This window comes from Hypomesus transpacificus, chromosome 7, assembly GCF_021917145.1.
Source record: "Hypomesus transpacificus isolate Combined female chromosome 7, fHypTra1, whole genome shotgun sequence".
NCBI classification, from domain to species: Eukaryota; Metazoa; Chordata; class Actinopteri; order Osmeriformes; family Osmeridae; genus Hypomesus; species Hypomesus transpacificus.
The window spans coordinates 3331378-3354043 of NC_061066.1; the positions used below are offsets into that span (position 1 = coordinate 3331378).

Sequence of the window (22666 nt, forward strand, 5' to 3'; positions counted from 1 at the left end):
ATGGACTAGAGTTGGACATTCTTGAACCGTCTAAATTTTGTGGCAGTAGGCCCCTCACCACCCACCACCATAAATGCATCACATATGTGCTGCTGCTTTGACTCAGGACAGGAGGCACGATTGCTGGGGGTGAAACGGTTAAAATTGACATCGGGTGGCAAGGGGCTGCGGCTGGTTTCAACTCTTCGAGTGTGCCGCAATTGACAGTTCTCCCACTACTTTCGCCCAAAGCAATGCCTCTTACAATACAAAAAAGCTAATCTGCTTTCAACCGAAGAATGTCTTTAGAAATGCGTGTATTAGAAACTAATGAGCGCATGGTTTCCTCTATTCTTTACATCTCCATGGATTTAGATGGAATCCTGCGAGAACTGCCGCTGCACTGCATACCCCAACTATTCATAACATACAAAAATAAACTAACACGGGTAAAGCTGCTACCTGTAGACATCTGCGCTTACAAAGACAAGCCATGCTTTCCACCCCCCCCCCCCCACACCCCCCCAAACACACACGCAGGCACACACACAAAATAGCCTAATACTTTTAGTAAAGGTTATAAAAGTTAATTTGCCCAAATCTATTGTGTAGCGTGCACCAATAAAATATTTTCACATGTCGATATGTGCACAACATTTCAAAATTGTGCTTTTTACGTAATCGATCTAGGTTTAATACTTTCTGCTGTAATTTGTGGCTGTGGCTATTGATTGTATTCGTTTCATACGCTTGCGGTCCTGACGCCACTCTGTCTACGGGGGAGTGGTCTAGGGAAGAAAACGGCGAAATTCCTTTCTGGTCCACCTTCTTTGGGGGTCTGAAGACTGTTTTTTATGAATGAACTGAATACCAACGACAAATTAATCACTTTCTTTCACAAAAAAGTGCAGAACTTCGAACCAAGTTGAGAAATATTAAATTATCTACCGTTTTTGCTGAACAGTGGTTAGGCTAATAACTAGGATGTTTGATTCATAAAGAAATAACGTAAATAATGATGAAAAAATTCAACTGAAAATAATATTCTTATACAGTGCATTGTATTAAACGAAGTCACTTCAAGTCCAATTTTAAAAGTGTGGGTTAAGATGCTCCATATACCGCTCTCTGCTTTTAAAAGCTCAGCACAATTGTATTCAGGAGAGAGGGTAGGGGAGGACTTGTCATTCCCTGTTGTTGAGCGGGCTTGGCCAGATCGTGGGAAAGGGCCTCCACGTAAAGCAGTTTATTCTTTGTCACTGTTGTTCTTGTGTAATTGATCTCACTCCACGTCGATGGGCGGAATACTTCAAAGACGCGCGGCTGTTGGAGGTCGGTCTGCGAGCACACACATAGGCACAGCCACAGTAAACCCGGCTCTACTCGTGGGGGAGAGAAAACCAACTGCACGAGACAACACTTGGTGGATTTCTTAATGTTACATACTAAACGCATAATGTGTAGTCTATATGCGTTTTGAAAGATTGAGCCTACTCTACTGAAAAAAAAGCGTTGCATATGTTAGCCTACATAACTTGATAATGCTTTGATAAATTAAATCTCGTAAAGGTTTTTGTTAGGCTATATCTTCCCATAATATATCCACTATCTCGGTCTAAAAGTATAACCTGTGAAGACTATGTGATAGCCTCGAATATATATATATATATATATATATATATATATATATATATATATATATATAACTAATAGGTATATTATTTATACGATTATAATTGTATGATTCTGCATATGAATCCCAAAACATTCTAACTTGCCATCATTACATAATTAGATAAATCAAACCATGCAGTGCAAAATCCTACAAAAATATTATTATAGTTCATAAACTCAATAAATTACAAGCTCAAATCACAATTGTGGGCGCATTCTCCTGCAGTCTATTATGAAATGCGCGCTTTCCACTCTGTCTCTTTAAAGTCACTGGATTGTAGCCAGTAACATGAATGGTGCTGGACACGTGAGTTTGTCTCAATGTGGTCTCTCCTCTTAGCGCCGCAGAATTTCTCATGTTTTCTCTGGCGGCGGTCCAGTTTTTTTCTGTCTTGCTCCCCCCCACCCCCCACCCTTGTGTTATCCACCCACGGGAGAGGTGATTTTTTTTTTTTACCTCATCCTCATTCAGAGTAGACTGGTTTCGTGTGGGCTGAAGAGATGCATTTATAATGCACACCGTGTTTTAGCCGTGAAAAAATCGTGCCCGGGTATAGCTTAATCGGGAAACGTAGTCCTTGCGATTTGTCAGTCAATCGCGGCGCGTGGATTTGACAGTGCACTGTCACTGTTCTCTTCAATGGTGTCCTGCTCATTTGTACCGACAACACCGAATTTCCAATTGATCACTGGCTTATTTGACCACTAAAGCCACCCCCACCCACTTCGACAGAGGAGGCATTTTTCTGAACCAAAACTAAAGAGGACAACAGTGCATCTCTTAATAGCCTACAGTCAAACATCACCGTTTCTTCCTTTTTTTCCCCCCCTTTTCATTTCTGAGCATCACTAATTTCCTCAATTTACTTTGAGAAAAGACGATCCTTGCATTACAACAGAGGATCCCCCCTCTCGTGATCCGCACCAGGACGTCCGGACTGTGATCTATACTAGAAGGTGCAGGAGATTACATTTTGGTACAAGTAACAATGAGTGCACGCGGTGAAGAAGCCGGCGAAACTTCAGGGACCCAGGAGCCACCAGCAACATCAGAAGCAACAGAGCCTCCGAAGCGGAAACCGGGCAGACCGAGGAAGCCTCAGAAAGTCAGTCTTACAGTTTGTCTTTACCCGATATGTATAACCTGCCTTGCAGCGTATATCCAGTTGACAATGTTGTTCTAAATGCGCTTTGGCTATAAGTGTCCAAGTGCAGAACGCTACCCAACTAGCCGAATCCAATATCTGTAGGTTAAATCCACACTGGCAGCAGATGTGCAGCATGCAGTTTAGCTGTTTTTGGTGATAAGGTTCCGTTTGTATTGAAATGTAAAGCTTGCGCAATGCATGTAAGGAGAGAGAGGTAGCTTTATGTCTTGAAGAGAGACGACTCACAAGTAGAGATAAACAAACCATTTGTGCTGCGATTCATAACCGATAGACATCCACTGGGAGACATATTTTGTTTTTAAGAAAATTACTTAATTGGGGAAGTATTGTTAAAATATAGGCGAACGTTTTTCCTTCAACAACGTCAAAAAACAAGATTTCGGTCGTATGCAATTGCACATGCAAAAGCAAAGCTGCACAGCGTTTCATATAACCAAGTTGTTTAAGGCTACTTTTCTCCACATGGACAACTAGTTTTATGCCGTCAACAATAACAATGGTAAAATGCCATAATATTGCTGTTAACAAGGTAGTGCATCTGGATGAGACAAAGTACATTTTATGCTTCATGCTATTCTGCTTTTACTAGTTTAGTATCCTATGCGGTCGAGGATGTGATACGGTATGACTAAAGTGTAAAATATGCTGGAGAGTTTAATTACAGATATAACATACATTGAGTCATTCATCCTGTGACAATCTTTTAAAAGCCTTCATGTGGATGTGTTTATGGATATGATTCACTGCACAAAGGAAGTCATTGATGAGTCACACTCATTCATAAAACGTGTTCACTGCAAGAATGCAAACAACAGTACTATCCCATTTCAAGTCAGGACTTCACATTGTGATAAGTTTAGCTCCCTTGAAAATCACAAACAAAATCACTGAAGCAGCTCAAACCCTAAACATATCACATGACATTTACACTGACTGGCAGACGTGAAGTCTGATTCACTCGCAGTACAATTATACGAGTCATCAGATTATACTGGTTCCTGAGTTTCATACAAATAATATATCAGTAACTTTGAATAAGAAAATGTCAAGTGCTTAAACCTGTTGACAGTCTGTATTTCTTGATTTCTTGATTTCTTGATTAAATGGAAATTAAGATCAGGCCACTGAGTCATCAAGGTATCTTGAATATTCCCAATAACACATACTGCTTCAGAAAACCCTCCCTCTCTTTCTCTCAGTTGCTTGCTCACTCCAAAAGACACACATAAGCATACACACAGACACACACGCACGCCCCCACACACACACACAGACACACACACACACACAGACACACACACACAACCTTTGTCCCTCTTTTCGTCTTGACTCATAAAGCACCAACCAAATGGGAGACCACCAGTAAATGAGCGCATTGTTGAAAGGGACCCTGTCCCCCCCCCCCCCCCCAAGCAGGGAGGGGGTGGGAGGCTGTGGGGGCTCGGTGGGGTGGGGTTGAGGGCTTGGGTGGGGGTATGGAGGGGGGGGGCAGTGGGGCACAGCTTTGTTTCCTGTCTTTGACGCCCATGTTCATGTTCACCTCCCTCCTTCCCCAGGAGCCCACCGGAGAGCCTGTCCCCAAACGACCGAGGGGGCGCCCGAAAGGAAGCAAGAACAAGGGTCCTTCCAAGGCGGTGCAGAAGGTGAGAACCAGACCGCTGCCGTGTGGCCCAACAGCACTCTGACACCTCAGCATCACCTCAACACCCTGCCATTCATCACCAGTGGAACACTCGCACGACACACAGGCGCGCACAGAGCCACACACACACGCACTTATGCAATATCACACGTTTGGTCATTTTTAAGACATAATAATACACAGTGTATACGTTTATATATCCACACACAAAGTCTTCCCCATTGATTTAAGGCATTAGACAGTATTCAAGGTGTGGGTGTGAGGGGGGGGGCTTCTAATCTCAGCCTCGTTTTCGACAAAACTCCGATATACTTTCTTTCCGGGCTATGACCAAAGCATTACTGACTTCCATTTTTTTGTAGGCGGGAAGCGTCTGTGAAATGTTGACAGTTGCAGGGAGTGTTGCGTGTGGGACTGGCTTCCTGATGTCTTTATTGCGAGCGGCCCGTGTTGTGCTTCTGAACGGTCAGACGGAGGGAGAAGCCAAACCGCAGTGGGCTGAAGCCCGAGCAGGCACGTTTCAGCACCACAATAAACAGCTCTCGTCCAAAACGGGGAAGCGTATATCTCTTTGCTTCTCACTTTTATGACTCTCACCTCGGCAGATTCTCACGTACCCACGCTCACTATCGAGGTCAAAGCCAAAGCACTCGTGGGATCGTGTGCCGCGCGAACGGGAGACAGACACGCAGAACGTGGTCCTCCGGGAACAGCATTTACTCCAGTGCCCTCGCTCATTCAGAATGACACTGTGTTTACAGTATCTACAGTACGGCGTGGTAGACGACATTGGGTCGCCAGGACAGATCCTGACGTCTTCATTTATTTCAGCGGATTAAAATGTGTGAAAGACTCGGTGACAGCGCCGTCGACACTCCTTCGCCACCAGGAACCCAACATTGTAAACAAAGTGGATTTCTCTGAAAAAACGGAACCACCGCTACGCTCGCCCGATAATCCGGACCCGTCACATATGGCACCGCTATGATAAACAGAAGAGAGATCCGTCTTCCAAGATAAAAGGAGGCGTAGGTGTTCAGGCACCGTGGCGATGCTTCTATGGTTGTTCTGAAATCAATCATTGTCACGATCAGATTAGGTTGTGGCTCAGAGTCGAGTTATAAACAAGCTATTAACTTACGTGTGACGAATGGAGGCCGGGCTGAGCTCAATGAGGCAGGGAATTCATATGTGTCTCTCGCTGTGATCAATCATTTTAGAGGCGTTGATGAGATTCACTGTAAATACTTTGAAAAATGTCAATGGAAAACTTGTTGTCAGTTGAGTGAAACACAGAGTCTGGTTATACAATCCACCCATCTCTTTAGGGCTACCATGATCAAAAACCCAAGCCTCTAGACCGGTCCCATCATGCCCTTTAATATCCCCCTCTTGGGGATCCACACACATAGTTTCCATGGAGCAGTCATTGTTGGAACCTGATACAATGGTCCACTCTGCTCATTTGAAATGCTCCTTCCACCAGCCCCGTTTGGTATGATGAGGCCGGACCTGGCTAATAAGCACTGGCCTTGATCATCGCCTTGCCTGCTCACTCACACACACACACACGCACACAAACACACGCGCTCGCACAGACGGCCATACACGCATAAGCGGACACACAGATAGTGAGAGACACACACACACACCGAGGTGTTCCCGTGTTGCTAGTGTGTGAGTGACCTCACAGGCCTGTCCAAGCCTGGAGGCATGTGTCTTGCTGCTGCACACATGAATCTCTTCCACCCGAGGCCCAGTCGAGACAGGCAAACACACTGATGATTAATTGAACAGGGTGTTGTCTTACAGACCATTAAATCCCCTGATTAAAAATGCAGTTTCCCAAACAGAGAACTGGGATTAAAGTACACAGATTGGCTTGAGGTTGAGGGTTGATCATTGGCCCCTTACTGCCACACCTTTTTACACATGAAAGCAAATCATTCTGGGTGTTCTAGAAACGTCAAAACAATCATGCTTGAGTAAGGTAAAACAAGCACACTTAAAAAGGAAGATGTTGTTCCATGTTTGGCGTGTTCCATTCCACCAACTGTCAACTTGTGAGCTATTTTTAAATCCTAGCGTCACAATACATGTTAAATGCCCTCTGGCCTCTGCACTCTAAACATGCTATGAGTCATAGCTCTGGTATGGGTGAGAGGTCACCGTGGCGGGCTAAACTGAGGAATGACATGACAAACACATGAGCCATGGTAAGAGATCCTGAGAGAGAGATGGGGCAGGGATGAGTGTACGGGTCTGGAAGGCTGGGCAGGGATGAGGCCCTGCGATTGGGATGTCTTATCCGTCTTCTGTGTCTGTGGTGAATGATGGTTGCTTTGGTGAGAGGCGGCTTTCACTTCCACTGTTGCTGTTGCCGCGAGCACAAACGCAAACGCACAGGGCACTCACAGACACATGCAAACACGGCCACACACACGTACAAACACAGCCACACGCACACGTACAAACACAGCCGCACACACACTCTGTCTGTCATGCAGCGTGATGATGTCTACTGCTCCGTCCTGAGGGCGTCCGGGATGGGCTCTGTGCGGGGAGAGAGGTGTAACGTGAGCCGTGTGCGCACACAGAGAGCATGAGGGAGAACAGGGCTGAGCCGATCCCCCGTCATCGTCCCACATTGTTCTGGAAGAAAGAGAGCAAACAAAACACCGACCGAGGGGTTTCTCACTCGTCTCTCGGCGTTCACGCCACGGGAATAAGGGTGGAATGTACGAAATGTGCGCACCTCTTCAAACGTGCCGCCGAAAGAAGCGGCCGACGGGGGGGGGGGGGGGGGGGGGGGTGCAGGAAGGGCCACGCAAATGGGCTTTCGAGGCGAATCGGTCTCGGTTTGAGCAGGGTTTGTCGACTGATAGTCGCTAGCCTCGTCTGCGCTCAGAGGGGGTTGGTAAAGGAAGCCTCCGCTTGATTGTCTCTCCTAAAAAAAAGGCCAGAGACTCGCGGTGTGGATGTTTGGCAGCTCTGGGATTCGGAGGAGAGCGGGCCGCGACACACACCACCTGTAGGGGATAGCTGACCTGTAGCGCCGGTGATCTGAGACGGTCAGATGTTCAGGGTTGGGGTTAAGAGAGGTGGTGTCCTTTACCCAACCTGAGAACCGGCAGAGAAGCACACTGACCGCAACTGGACCTGTGATACCTGCTATTTGCAGGTCATCTGCAAAATTCATCGTGGCCTTGCGATTCAGGGTTAGGTTTCATTAGGGCCCTTGAGTGACAAAGCCCTTGGGTCTGGATACTACTTAATATCCGATGAATTATTAAAACGAGTCTTGTCTTGTTAATGATCTTCTGATGGTGGAGAAGGGCTTTTTCTCGTGGGTATATGAGTCAGCCTGCCGGGCCAAAGCTCTCCCGCTTCCCACAAACGTCAAATGATTTTGTTGTCTTGGAATCAGATAAGAGTGGCAGTACCTTCCCTGAAAGCCAAGAGCCAGGGGCATTCCAAAGCAGGTATCCATTTCACAACAATAAAGGAATGCTCAGTAAATACACTTTGGCTTTGAAACGATCACCGAGTCAGTCGGTCTGGGGCTATGACTGGGTGGAAAGATATTTGGCGATCATCGCCTAGGCATTGATGAACGGCCGACGCAATTAAAAACGATGCCTCGCAGAACGTGGGGAATTCTCCTCAGTCCTCACACACGGCCTTTTAAATCAAAGGGCATTTGTTGAGGCTTGCGGCTGACCAGTAAACGTAGCGAGGGTGAGTTCAATGCGGCTCGGACCATAACTGTCCATCAAGGGTCTTATCTGTGAGGGGACTCCGTCGATAGCGGCCTGCTCATTTCCACTTGAATGGCATAAAATTCTACCCGGTGAAATATTACTCTGCGCTGTCTGGGGAAACTTTTGTTGTGTTGAAATGGAGATTTGTTTTAGGATGGGGGGCTGGGGGGGAAGAGGAGGGGGTGGAGGTGTAATGTATGAGAGAGAAAAGAGAAGCCCAAAACAGCGAGTCTCTCCACACACACACACACACACGCACATGCACACACGCACACACGCACACACGCACACACGCACACACAGATTACAGTCCTAAACTGCAGGTGAAATGCCACACAGCAAAAAATGGCTCGGGGAGGAGATTGACTATAATGATCTTTGATCATTATCTCCATCTGCATGGAGATGAACTCAAGTGCATAATGATTCTTTTCTGTTGACATTGTAAATAGTGGAGACTGTTCTTAATCTTCGTCTGTGGCTGTTTGCTTTCCAGACGGCTGAGGCTACTGGGGAGAAGAGACCTCGAGGGCGACCTAGGAAATGGGTAAAGTCCTCTTTACCTCCACCTCCTTTCACATGGCTTCCCGCTACAGAGAACCGAAGGTTCACACGCACATCCAGCCACTCAACAAACTATTCTGCAATATAACCTCATCCGCATTTAAGGGATTTTCGAAAGAACGGTTTTATCCATCCAAGAACAGCCTCGACTCTTGAAGTTTTGTTTTTAGCTAACTCACTTTGGTCAGTTCACGGCCAAAACACAAAACAAACAATCCTGTTTTGAATGTTGTGGTGTTGTGTTTTGCTGGTTGCTTTAATGATGTGGGTTGAATACATAAAACCAACACCAGTATATGGTGTTTGCTTGTTGCTTGCTTGTCGATTTGTGTGTTTGTGTGTGAGAGAGTTTGGGGTTGATAGCTCAAAATGTGCGTTATCAGTCAAAGAAAATGTTTATGCTTCACACTAACCACAGGAATACTTAAATAATTCCTCAGACAGCTTGAAGCCCTCAGTCTTTATCAGTGCAGAGGCCACATGTCTGGTTGATCGTTGGCGTGGCGTGGGGGTGGGGGGGTAGGGGGGTGGGGGGCTAGCCACAGGCAGTTGAAAGTGTCACCGGGAATACTGGAGAGAGACCGGGAAATGTGAACTCTCTTCTCCATACACGTCAAGTGTACATTTGCGTGTGTCAAATAGCTACTGGCCCGCTTGTATAGACTAGACGTGGAGTGTGGAGTGTGTGTTTCTCCGTTTGAAGCAGTTAGAAGCTGAGGAGAAAGAAGGCATATATTGGACCGAGGGTTGCAGTAAAAAAACAAACAATTATTACGTAAAACAAAGAAAAAGCAAATGTACATCCACAGTATTTTCCATTTATTTCTATAGTGCCAGTATCCTTATTTGCCATTGCTGTGTATGGGAGTAAACTGGGAGCTGTAGCTTTGTTTGAAGAGAATGTGAAGCAGGCCGAAAGGCGGTACTGGTATGTCGTCGTAGAGGTATGGGCAATGAACAACTTCCGACTCCGCCTCGAGTTTCTCTTGAAGTACCGTGCCTTCATGGCCTCTGAACACACATGCCCCAGCTACCATACACAGGACAACACTGCAAGCATTGTCTGAAGTATCAGCTCCATTAAGTGAGGCGCATATTTCCGAGCTACCGGCATGCAATGGGCATGTTTGGAACTTTGACTTGGAATCCGGCAACGTGAATTCCAGCCATGTACACCGCGAGGGACGTGAGCAGAAGAGGGGCGAGCGAGGGAAAGAGAGAGAGAGAGAGAGAGAGAGAGGGAGAGGGAGAGAGAGAGAGAGAGAGAGAGAGAGAGAGAGAGAGAGAGAGAGAGAGAGAGAGAGAGAGAGAGAGAGAGAGAGGAAGGGGAAGCATTCCTCCACACTGCATAACAGCGATTGGCATCTGGCTTGATAGGCGCACTGTCAAAGCAACAGCCGCCGGGCTAAAATCCCCTTTTCTCAACTCTGCTCCGGGACAGTCTCTGAACCCTTGGACTGAACTGATAAAAGCGGATTCAAATGGACTGCCATATCTCCTTTGTAGCGATGCCGGCGCAGCAGAGTGGCCATGCCCTCGGCGTCTGGACGGCCCCCAGGTCCACGCGCCTACCGCCCACGTGGACACACATCCACCCACACAGGGGCCCTCGCGGGGCGACGGGCAGCACCGCGGGTGGCTTGCGCACTCAGACGGACGGTGACGTGCTCAGGTGACCTTTTTCTCGTTGTGTCGAACGCACGCGAGCAGCCACGCGTGTGGCGGGGCAGAGTTGTTCCGTCGCCGGCGCGGGATCTTATTGGACGATTCCCTCGCCAGCACGGGACAGATCCCCGATGGAACTCTCGCCACATTTTGAAGGGAGGGCGGAAGCGAATGCGTGCACGCCCAGCTCAGCGGTAGTCAATATTTGAATGTGTTCAGAGAGCCATTAGACGCCTGCACGTCAAAACAAACCAGTGCCTAGTGAGTCAGACAGCTTTATTGAGTAAATTGCTTAGCGTGTCAAGGAAGCGTTCAGGAAAGTAACTATGTGATGATGAACTCCCACACAGTACCTTAGAGAGAGAGAGAGAGACAGAGAGAGAGAGACACAGAGAGACAGAGAGAGCGTGAGAGAGAGAGACACAGAGAGAGACAGAGAGAGCGTGTGAGAGAGAGAGATGAGGGGGCATGGTAAGTCATCCTAAAAGGAGCCTGCTTGTGCAAGCGTGTGCCAGCTACCCAGAGGACATGACACACACTAAGAAGGGCTCATTAACTCACGGACCTGCGGTCAGCAGGAGTGAGGTCCGCTGTGTGTTTTTTTCTTTTTATGAATGGGACTTGGAGTCCGTGTCTTTCCAGGGCTCCCCCCTCATGTATGGGAGACTTTGTGTGGCTTTGTGAAAGGCGCGGGTTATGATCTGTTTGGTAGCGCTGGTGTGTCACAGATGAAATGTCCAAGGCTCCCAGAGGTCCTCCCAGCCACATGGCCCTCTCTCCACGTACAGGGCGGACTTGTCATGGGCCTCGCTGGCTCTCTCCAGAACAAACAAGTCCGCTTTCTTCCTTCAGCTACCGCTCGCCCTCCTGCAACTAATTATAGCATATCCTTTTTGGCTACAAGGGGCTGATGGAATGTTTTTCTTAGCCTCAACCCCCCCCCCCCCCACCCTCCACCCCACCCTCCCCCTAAATGGTTAATAGAAGAAGGTGGCCATGGCCACCAGGAGGGAAAGAAAGAAGTGTTTAACCATATCTGACCCTGCAGGGAACTGGAGAAAGCGCTGCCCTACGAAGTATTGGCAGTAGCAGCAGAGAGAGAGAGACGGAGAGAGAGAGAGAGAGAGAGAGAGAGAGAAGGAGAGAGAGAGAGACAGAGAGAGAGAGAGACCAGAGAGAGAGAGAGAGACAGAGAGAGAGAAGGAGAGAGAGAGACATAGAGAGAGAGAGAGACACAACTGGACAGAAAGTCCAGATAAAATGCCACCCTCTGGACATTTTCGTTTGGTGTTTGCTAAACAACTGGGAAATTCTCTCTGGGAATGGCATGTGTCCCGTCCGCGTTGTGGAGGAGACCGAGTTTCTTGACAATGGCGTCTTGGCCGCTTCGCTTTACACAGACGAGTCCATTTGAAACTGAAGCCGGTGATGTTTTTGGAAGGTTTGGTTGCCAGGTTGGGTCAATTGTTTTCCTGTCTGTATCAGCTTGATAAAGCAATGCAGGTGCATTCCAGCGCAACATGAAACCAAAACAGCTTCTTATGATTGGCAGGCCTCAGGGACAGATGTGTGGAGCTGTTTCTTAACAACACTCATAACATGGCGGTTCAGGTGAGCGCTTCAGGACTTGAACTGGTGAACTGGCAATATTGTCAGTTTACGTGGCTTTTTTCGTTGCAGACACCCTAGGTCCTTGCTTTGTTCTACGCTGAGAGGAGGACCGAGAGAGAGACAGACAGACAGAGAGAGACAGAGAGTGAGAGAGACAGAAAGGAGGTCAACGGCAAGACTTCCTCACCTGGCAAGGGGGAAATCAAGCTGGGCCAGTTAGAAAGCCGTTGTGACACCCTACCAACTTGGCACCACTGGTACCTCCACCTCCTGGTGCCCAGGGTTTCATTGTCCTCCTTTTGGTCTGATAAGAACAAGCTGAAGCTTTTTTGCTCCCTCTCTGTTAGGCCTTGGGAAGTTGAGAGGGCGCGGAATGTTGACATAACACAGGGGGAGATTTGCCCTCCCCAAACAGCTCTCCCTGCAACTCCCTTACCTTCTGTCCCGAGCATGCTGTACACTGGCAAGTGTCGGTTCGTGGGCTGTGTTTACACACACACACACACACACACACACACACACACGGATACACAACCACGCTCACACGTACACACAGTATGTGCCTGCATCGTGCGTAGACGCAGGGAAAAGTCTGTGAAAGTCTGCGTCTGTTTCAGATATTCCTCAGGAGAAACACAGTATTGTGCATAGTAGGGGTGTGGACGGCTGGGCTTGTCTCTTATCACACTGAGCCAATATGAGGGCAGGAAGAACAGGACAAGCACATTCTTTTGACGCCAATTTCAAATTCATTATGAGAGTGTGGTTCCAAATTGTAGAAGTGTGTATTGGCTGCTAGGTAGTGAGAAATATGGGAAAGTGATACAGGGTTTTTTCCCTATTGAGGGGCGATGGCATTTCAATTGTTTGTGTATTTATGTGCAAGCTGTGCAAGCTGTGCTTCAGGTGAAGCGCTTTGGTTCTGTTTACATTCTGGTTTAACAGCGGCACATCCGCATCCCCTGTCCCATGCTCCCCCCCCCCCCCCTCTCGTCTGGCCATACAGCTGGCAGGAACTGCCAAGGTCAGGCTGACCAGCGCTGACCCCCCCCCCCCCTCTCCCCCTGCGCTCATTCCCTCATCCTGCCTCTTGAACCACGCTGCTTGACCGCGTCCTCGCCCAGCCTTCTGTCTCCACGCCCTCCCTACACCCTGCCCTGCCCCCCCCCTGCCCGCCCTCCCTCCCCCTCTTCGCCCTGCTCCCCTCCCTTCCTCCGCCCTGCTCCCCTCCCTCCCTCCCTCCGCCCTGCTCCCCTCCCTCCCTCCGCCCTGCTCCCCTCCCTCCCTCCGCCCTGCTCCCCTCCCCCCGCCCTGCCCCACGCCACAGCAGCGCAGGTGCCGGTCGGACCGTGCCGAGCGGAAGAGCTTCCCCGGCTGTCTGAACGGGGGGGGGGGGGGGGGGGGGGGGGGGGGGTCTCTGGCCCTGCGTCCAGCTCGCATTAATCAGGGGAGCAGGTCCACTTATATGCTGCCAACTGGCCGCTCTCCACAGGATTTTATGTGTTTGGTCCTTCGACAAGCAGACAGGACCACAGTGAAGAGAGCAAAGGCCCCTTTTTTTCCTTGTGCGTCCTTCTGTAACAATCGTGAGTTGGCGTCCTGTTCCTCGCCCACTTGGCACCTTATGAGACAAGCCGGCCTAACTCGTTGGCGACACCAGGAAGGACAAAGGATTTATTGACCGTAGGGGTGTCCCATTGATTTCGCCGGCGAGGAACGTCGCAGAGAGATCGCGGCGGACAAAGACGATTCAGAGGTCCCAAAGGATCGAGCCGGAGATTGTTGAAGTCATTTCCAGGCGAGGCCATTTGGCGTTTCATTGATTCGGGCCAGGCGAGGGAGAAGAGAGGAAAGGCTTCAGAGCGGGATGTCCTTTTTCCTTCCTCGGTGGTTCCCCTCTCTCCTTCCAGAAGCCGTCCGGCTCCTGGCGTTTTGGAAGGAGACCAGCTCAGCTGCCCTTGAGCTGTCCAGCTTCTCTCCACACAGCTGCCCCTTTGTCCCCGTCTCTCCCCGGGCCACATCTGAGATCCACTCGCGCCCAGAGCACGCTCATTCCCATCTCCCCCTTTTTTTGACACCCACGCAAAAATAAAAAAGTAGAAGACATGCCATCCGCTAACCGGGCTAAATGCTGGCTACTGAGCCCTCACCACTGTGACCCTGCCCGGCGCGGTGACATACTGGCGGAAACGAGGGCGTGAACGGGCGATGATGCACAAGCGCCCTGCGGTTTTGTGTGTGTGTGTTTGGTTTGGGGAGGGAGGGGGGGGGGAGCGTGGAGGGGAGAGGAAGTACTCCCATCTCACACAAGGCTTTTCTGCATTTGGCTTTGGGACAGACCCTGCAGGCAGGTGCCAAGGAGAGGGAATCAGAGAGCAGGGAAACGGGGAAAGGGGGTTTGGGGGGAGGAGAGGGGGCGGGTGTGAGGGGGGGGTGGGGGGTCTGGCAGAAGGGATGAGCAGCACAATTGGGAGTCGTCCAACAGTCTCGAAGAGGAGGGAGGGAGGGAGCCTGGAAATCCCTCAGTTGCTGCCAATGTGTGATTTTTTTGTTTTTTTGTTGAATGTGTGCATATGTCCGGACGGGGGGACAGGGTGACTGTGCTGGGAATTCACTGTCAAACATTAAAAACCTTTTTATAGCCTCAGCATGCCTCACAGAGAAAATATTGAACTTGGCCTCTTAGGCTTTCTGGGTGAGAGATCCTTTACAGTCGACAGGAGTTCCTCTCTGGGCCTGTGTGTGTTTGTGTGTGTGTGTGTGTGTGTGTGTGAGACAGAGAACAAGTCAAAAGATGAAACTGTGCAGTAATGTGTGTGTGTGTGTGTGTGTATGTGGAAGCACCAAGCTCTTAGCCCTCAGCATGCGGTAACTGCCACCTCTGCAATTAGATGACGGTTCAAGCCTCATTTACAAACATAAACAAATCCAAACGGTGTGTGTAACAAAGCCCTTTGAGGACAGGGTCGTTCCCTCGCGTTGTGATTAATAGGCAGTGATATCAGATATAAGGCTACATCTACATGGAACGTGTATTTGTATGCATGGTACACAATAAAAAGCAAGTCAATCCTTGTGGAAAGACTTTCCTCATTAGCCAGCCTAAAACTGGGTTTTCTAATGAGAAACAGCAGTTGCAGAATGAAATACAGGAACATACTTGGGTGAAGTAAAGGACTTTTTTTTTCTCAGACCTGCAACTATGCACTGCTTGTAGACTGAGGTTTATTTTGTGGCTATGACAGGGCTGGCTGTGAAGGAGAGGGAGAGAGGTGAGAGAGAGAGAGCGAGAGAGAGAGAGAGATGGAGCGAGAGAGAGGGAGGGAGCGAGAGAGGGAGAGGGAGAAAGAAAGAGAAGCTGGACAGCTCTGCCTCATTCCCTACATTCTCAACCCTTCCCCCTCTCCTCTCCTCTCCTCTCTCCCTCTCTACCCTGGCTCTGGCCTGAGAGGCTGAATTCCTGCCAACAGGGGCGTGTGTCCGAGCAGGGAATCCACACACACACACAAACACACACACACACACACACACACACAGGGAGTTTGCTGGGACCTCCTCAACGGATTTCCACTGGTGACCTCTGTGGCCCCCCTCCCCTCTCCCCACTTGCCCCCCAGTCCTCCCACTACAACCCCTCCACCCCCGCCTCCACCCTCCTCCCTTTCCTGCTGCAGCCTCTGGAAGCGCTTTAATCATTTCGCTCTGAGCCAGTGGCTAAAACAGCAGACCTGGTAGGTGCTCCGGAGATGAGAATGTAAAAGGCAATGAAGTTCAGAGCCGTTCGGGTGAGAGAGGGAGAGAGAGAGAGAGACAGAGTGAGAGAGAGAGAGAGAGAGAGAGAGAGAGAGGGAGAGAGAGAGAGAGGGAGAGGGAGAGGGAGAGAGAGAGAGAGAGAGCAAGAGAGAGAGAGAGAGAGAGAGAGAGAGAGAGGACAGATAGAGGGGCCATGAGAAAAGGAAGGATAAGGGGGGAAAGGGTGCAGAAGAGTCCATACTTGCATTTACTGCTCTCTCACTGCTCACTGACGGATATGTTAGGGGGATAGAGCAACGTGATATGAAGAAGGCTCCTATGCACACTGTTAACTGATAAACCAGAAATATACTGTATGACGGATTCAGTGACACTGGCTAATATTGAATCGAGTTCCTTTAATCATCTTCAAATTGCCTGTATGGGTAAATAATAGTACACCCAACTGCTGTTGGTGAGAGTGCCCTAGAGTTCGGGAGTGTTTTCCGCGAGCGCGGAAAGGTATGTGACATGTGTTATTGATGGTTCGCCCGCCCCACGTCCCAGAGCCTTCATCCTGCTCTGGCACCACATGCCCCATTCCCATTTCCTGTTTAAGGTGAGACAAGGCGGCCACAGAAGAGCCTGGGACTCCATGTGAACTCACACACTGACAGGAAGGATCCCTTTCAGGGGGTTTCAACTGAAACATGCGTGCAACTCCCAGACGATTTCCCCCCTCAAATGGTCTAGACTCATTTCATGCATGGCATCTGGGTAACAGTGCTTGCGAGTGGTTTCAAGGGCGCGGGGGGGGGGGGGCTGCTTCACCCTAACCGCAATAAAGTTCTCGATCCATCGAAAAACATCCTAATTGTTTTGATTTGCTTCCGAGCAAATCTCAGGGGAATTCCTTCAGTGGGATAGGAGGCCATCGCCGATCTGTCGGAACACACTGGAAGTTTGTGCTCGATTTCACACTCTCTTACGGAAGACATTAAATGGGGATTTTTTTTCCTTTCCCTCCCCAGTTGCGAATGGATACACAGATGCCCTCACATGAGGGTGCTTGATTTGCCACAGTTAACTGCCGTGATTAATGTGTGGAAAGATCAAGTTCACATTCATTACATTTCTGAAGCCCAGACAGTAATCATGCAAACAAAGCAGGGGTCTCTACAAATAGACAGGAACACCAACAGAAGGAGCTTGTACCTATCAAGAACATTATTAAATCATTAAATATCAACAAAGTGCCTTAATGCTATGCAAACACCCTCAGGTGTAAAAAACCTGAGCATGCCGGATGAGAAGGCAGCTTAATCATAGAGAACCAGCTCATGTTGTTGTCTTCAATGTGGTGGCCTGTTGGTAGTTGCGTGCATCGGATCTCCGGAAATATTCTCCTCATCAACGGCGCTTTTTGGGTGGGATTCCTAAAATAGACCCCAACATTCGTGTCATTTCAGTGTATTTCTGCTGCTCCCATTAGGAGACGGGAAGTAAGCTGTTTGAAGCAAGACAGGTTAATCCATAACATGTGCATCGCTCTCTCCGGCTGTAATGCAAGAGAGAACTGACTGCCACGCATGGCTTCTCTCTCACTGAACTCTGCAGCTTTGGAAAAGGACCACGGATACACATTTGCATCAAATGGCTCCAAGACACACAACATGCTTTACGCAACTTTCCCATGTATTATGCATCCCAGCACCAGTCTGGAACTCCCACTTGGGGATTGAGATCAGAGAAGCCCAAAAAAACACAGAGGCAATAAAGTTTGTCTGCTTTCATCAGTTACATGTAACATTTGGTTCAGGTAACAGAAAACAGACTTTTGGCGCAGAGAATTGGAACTATAAATGTAGAGCGTCCAACTGATCTCAACAGAGCGACGGTTCAGTTCTGGACGCAGCTCACTGTGAGAGAAAAAACAACACTTTTAACACTAGGAAAACGAAAAACCTGGAAACGTGCATGGAGGAAAAGTAAAACCTGAATTATTGCGTCCCCCCACTCCCCCCCCCCACCCCCACTTCCCCCCCCCCCCCCGCCCCCCTTCACATTGCTCCCTTTCTCCTTTGAGAAACTCTGGGAACTGATTTCACTTCAAACAGCAGAGGCTCCTAAACGGAGCAGATCCAATTTGTCTGTGCCTTTCTTTCCTTCCAGAACACCCCCCAAAACCCTCCTAACAAAAGGCTGCTTGTCCTGCCAGGAATTTTCCACATTCCTCGCTGCGGTGGACATTTTTCTCCTCTACAAAGGGCCCTTCGGCAAATTCCCCCTAATCGCAGGGTTTAGCTGGACCCTGATAGGTGCCGTTCATAGCTCTGTTTGGTAGGGGAGGGAGACTTCTGGTGGTGAGATTGGTGGTGGTGGTGGTGGGGGGGACAGGGAAAGAGGGTGGGGGGGGGGGGGTTGGTTGGGACTTTGACGAGGAATCTTTTCATGATCAACTATTAGTGGATGCATTCCGGGCAGATCACAAAGCCAGCGCTGTACCCAGCACCCGAGAGAATCCAGGCTTGTTTCCCTCCCCCCCACTTCCACCTCCAGTTGAACAGAACATGTGGCCTTTATTCTGGGGGAATGATGGGAGGTGGGGGAGGGGAAGTTACTGGGTGGCTCCGCTGTGGGGTCTGCTCACAGAGAGAGAGAGAGAGAGAGAGAGAGAGAGGGAGAGAGAGAGAGAGAGAGAGAGGGGAGGGAGGGAGGGAGGGAGGGAGAGGGAGAGGGAGAGGGAGAGGGAGAGGGAGAGGGAGAGGGGAGAGGGAGAGGGAGAGAGAGACAGAGAGAGAGAGGGAAAGACGGAGGGAGAGAGTTCTTGGTTATGTTTGCCTCTGCAAATTTGCTCTTTTCTGCGTTTTTGTTGATGTTTGTCTTCCCCTGTTTCTTGTCTTGATTTTGGTGAGTGCTGACTAAGTTATTGATGACCAAATGATTAAAATAGTTTTTAACAGGGGCTCAAAGTGCTCCATATTTTAATATCTCTGTTAGCTTGCCCAGTCAATCACTTTGATGCATGTTAAAGCAAAGATCCCATTAACTCCAAGCCCTGCCGAGAAAAAAAAAAACCCTGTATCCATCGTCTTATGATGAGCCATTGTCAGCAGAACAGTTGAGAAAGGCATGTTCCTACATGGGAGACTGTCTAATTTGGAGACACCCAGAGAATACCAGGCCCCATGCATAGAGAACCTGTAATAAGACTCTCACACAGAAGGCAATGTGAGTGACATTGACTCCTGAGGTGTTGCCTGATTCCAGATCATGTTTAATAATCCCTCCTTTTCAGTCCAGGCCCTGGGCTGTGAACCCAGCAGCCTGCTCACATAGGGAAGCAGCCCATGGGGTCAAGTTTAATGACAGAGAGGAGGCAAAGCTTGTCCGACTCCGGGCGGCACACAAGTGCAGAATCCTTCTGGGGTCAGGAACAAGGTCACACCCCGTCAAAAGCAGCCCCAGACCCTCCCGCAGATTGATTTTCTTGTTACTTCCACAGAATTGGGTCCCCGAAGAGCTGTAAAAGTAACAGCCCCCCCCCCCCAAAAAAAAAAGCTAGTGGTTGAAAATAGGAAAAAGGTCCCCTCTGCTCCCCTAAGGAAGGGCAAGGGTGGTTCCAGGGGGGGGGTCACCCCAGCGGCTCACGGGGTAGAACGCGTTCCGCTACATCACGCAGGGGCCTGGGTTCCATTGGGCCTCGTGCCGTTTCCTGCACGTCTTCCGCTCTTGCCCTCCCTTCTTTCCTGGCTCTCTCTCCAACTGTCGTTATCAAAAAAACAAAGCAAAAAAAAAACATGGAGGAAAAAAAAGAGGGCAGTTCCAGTTGTGTGAGAGGGTGTCCGTGTTCTGACAGTCTGGTGTTCCTGACTCCCCACCCCACCCCAGGAGGGACCCCCTCATGGAGGCTGGCTCAGTGACAGAGGACAACAGGCAGACAGGCCTCAGAGTCGCCGGCCTTCAAAACAACAATGGGGGACGCAAAAGATGACTAGGTGGGCCCAGGTGGAACTTCATGACCATAAACACTCCTGACACATGGTGGGGAGTTAGCGAGGCGTGCCAAATAGCAAGTGTGATTATTTAGCACGTACAGTATGTATCTTGGCTTCACGCTGCCCCAGCACGCTCCTCGGTCTACCACTGCCTTGACTTGCAGCTGCTCTCTGGGAGCTCTCTGCCCAGACTACCTGTGCCAGGAGTTGACGGAGCCTTACATCATCCGCTTGGCATCGTCTGCTGCTGCACACACACAACACGCACGCACGTTGAAACAATGCAATGTGTCAATGATGAGAACTCCCCTTTGGAGGGTTACAGCAGGAGATGTATCTCCAGATTGATCACAGGGTAGTAAAAAAACGATTTTCTTTTTTATGGAAGCTGTCTTCACACTGCAAATCCAGATATGTGTGGGTTCGCAAGGGTTTCGAACGGTACGTGGAAACAGGGTGGCCGAGGGCGGGAGACAGGCTGTGTACAAAAAATGATGGATGTTGGGTTTTTCTTGTGCCGGGTTGTTGCTCTGCAAACGAAGGACGTGGAGGGGGGGGGGGCAGACCTCTCCCTCCTGGGCTCCCTCCTCTCAGCATCCTGGCCAGGAGGGATGAGAGATGTCCAGTGAGACGTTCTGCGTTCATCCCCCCCCTCCCCTCCCCCCCCCCCCCCCCCCCCCCCCCGCCCGTCTGGAGAGAGATGCTAACACCCACACTGCAACACACTTGGAATGGGTTCTAAAGCTTGCGTGGGGGTGGACTCAGCGATTACTTGGAAGCTGTTAGGGTTAGGAAAACTTGAAAGGGTCCGATGGCGGAACAAGATTTAACTGCCTGTCAGAGGGGGAGGGGAGGGAGAGCGGCCGCTTATCTGTCTGCCTCTCCCCCTGTCTGAAATGTTTGATAAAGCGCAGGGAGGTACTGTACAAGGAAGTTGGATGCGCAGAACTGTGGCACCTTCTCCTCAGTTCAGTGTTCTAGTAGGCGCGGACCGTAGTTCGTTCAGATGGGAAGGCCGTTGTCGAGATGCTTTGATTTAGATATCTCTCTGTCATTTCCAATTGTGACGCCTTATCATTCCGAAAGGAGTTGGTCTCTCTTTCTTTTGCCTCGGGAGAAAATACCACTGTGCAAATCCCAAACCGTAGCGGTAGTATTCCCTCTGAGGCAAGCAACCGGGATCCACACTTCTCTTGAGAGCAAAGTGGCAAATTGACCATGTCTTATCTCTCTCTCTCTGAAAGTCCATGTCAGTTGTAAATTCTGAAAGTATCTGAAAAAAACATCTCTATGGTTGTAAGACCTCCCTTACCCCCCCCCCCCCCCCCTCCACCAGTTCCCCTAGGGAATCAGCCTTTCATTTGACCATGGAGGTTGTATGGATTTCTATGTGTATCTTCCACCTTAAAGGCCCATTTTGGAATGCATGTCTAAACTACAAAGGCCTGTATAAATGCACACAGGGCCCAGGGCGGATTAGTTGATGGGGGTCTCCAACGACGCGATGCCTCATTCCTCAACCCTGATCTGCCACTTCCTGCTTTGCTCCCATAAATCTTCCATCATTCCCCCCACTTGTGCCCAGGCGATGGCTGGACGACCACTAACAAGCATATTGTCGGGGTGCAGGGGCCGGCCGGGCGTGTTCAGAAGGCGAACGAGGACCCACACATCGTCTCTCTCCTCGCGTTTTTCTCTTTCTTTGTCTTTGCCCGCAGGATGAGTTCATAGACATAAAAAGCCAAATCCAGAACTACGAATGTGCTTCTCAGGGGTCCACGCCTGAGCAGACAATGAAATGATCTCCGTGCCCAAATTGACAGACCTAAACTGAATGCGTTTCCAAACTACTTGAGGCCTGGACCTCAGACAAGTGAAATATTCACCTACTGAAAGTGCTCTATTAGGCAAAGTTGTTAAAATTTTACGGTGTAAATGGTAGGCATTCCGGGTTTTTAACAGGCCCCATATTTTACACAGGATTTAATCGAAAACATATTCTAATGAAATATTTGGTGGGCACTGTACCTGTAAACTCACGTGCTCATTTGAAAAGGTAACATTTGCAGGAGTGAGGAATTGAAAATGTATTTTATGAATATTTGTTGAGTTTGGAATGATTGTTTTTTTCTTTCAACATATTATTATTAAGGGATTTGTTATTGCCTAAATACCCCCCCCAAAAAGTATAAGATACTGTAAGCATAAACAGCATGCTGAGCCAGACATGCTACAGTATGTCATAGTTCCTTCAAAAGTTGTTTTCTTTCCTGCTGTCTTATTCATATGTCCATGGAGGTTTTGCTCAGCCATCATGACTAGAAATGACAAATCTGAACATTCCAAGCGGTCTTAATCCTTGGGCCTGGTCAAGAACTGAACATATGGATTTTTAACGGCTGTGTTGTTCTCCGTACTGCGCTGTTCGCACAGCGCACAGAACTGCTGAAAAACGTTGAGGCGTTACAGTCGACCAAGTTCTCGTCCCACATTCCATCCAAGAATGGCCGACACATCCACCTATACGCTCGGTGTTTGTGAATGGTTGAACTGGCTTGGCAAAATGACACCGGCTCCCTTCAAAAGGGGGTCCAAAGGCCACAGGCTGCAGTAACGGTTAACTCTGGGCAAACATCAGGAGCACGTTTCTCACATGATAATTTGCACTTATCCCCTGCCCATTAAAGACACTTTGATCTAATGTGCATGACCACCGCCATCTTACCAGACAGAGCACACTACCCCATTAACGGTAACAAGCAATGAAAATTGAATTGTGGGTCCTTATTTTCACCCTGAAGGTGACACTGACAACTGGTCATAAGTAGAAGTGATGGGGGACACATGTCCACGCAGGCTAAAGTTAATGCA

At 49.2% G+C, this 22666-nt stretch overlaps 1 protein-coding gene across 2 annotated transcripts in view; it reads left to right on the forward strand.

Moving 5' to 3' along the window:
- Window positions 1-1711: 1711 nt before the first annotated feature.
- The window catches only part of hmga2 (high mobility group AT-hook 2), a 30786-nt gene continuing 9831 nt past the window's right edge, over window positions 1712-22666 (forward strand). The window contains exons 1-3 of one of the 2 annotated variants that reach the window (XM_047022824.1): window positions 1712-2759; window positions 4379-4465; window positions 8722-9281. In XM_047022824.1, the coding sequence (XP_046878780.1) occupies window positions 2643-2759; window positions 4379-4465; window positions 8722-8877 (360 nt within the window). In that variant the 5' untranslated portion in view covers window positions 1712-2642 and the 3' untranslated portion in view covers window positions 8878-9281. Of the gene's footprint in view, window positions 2760-4378; window positions 4466-8721; window positions 9282-22666 lie in introns of those variants that run through there. The other variant, XM_047022825.1, reaches the window with a different exon arrangement.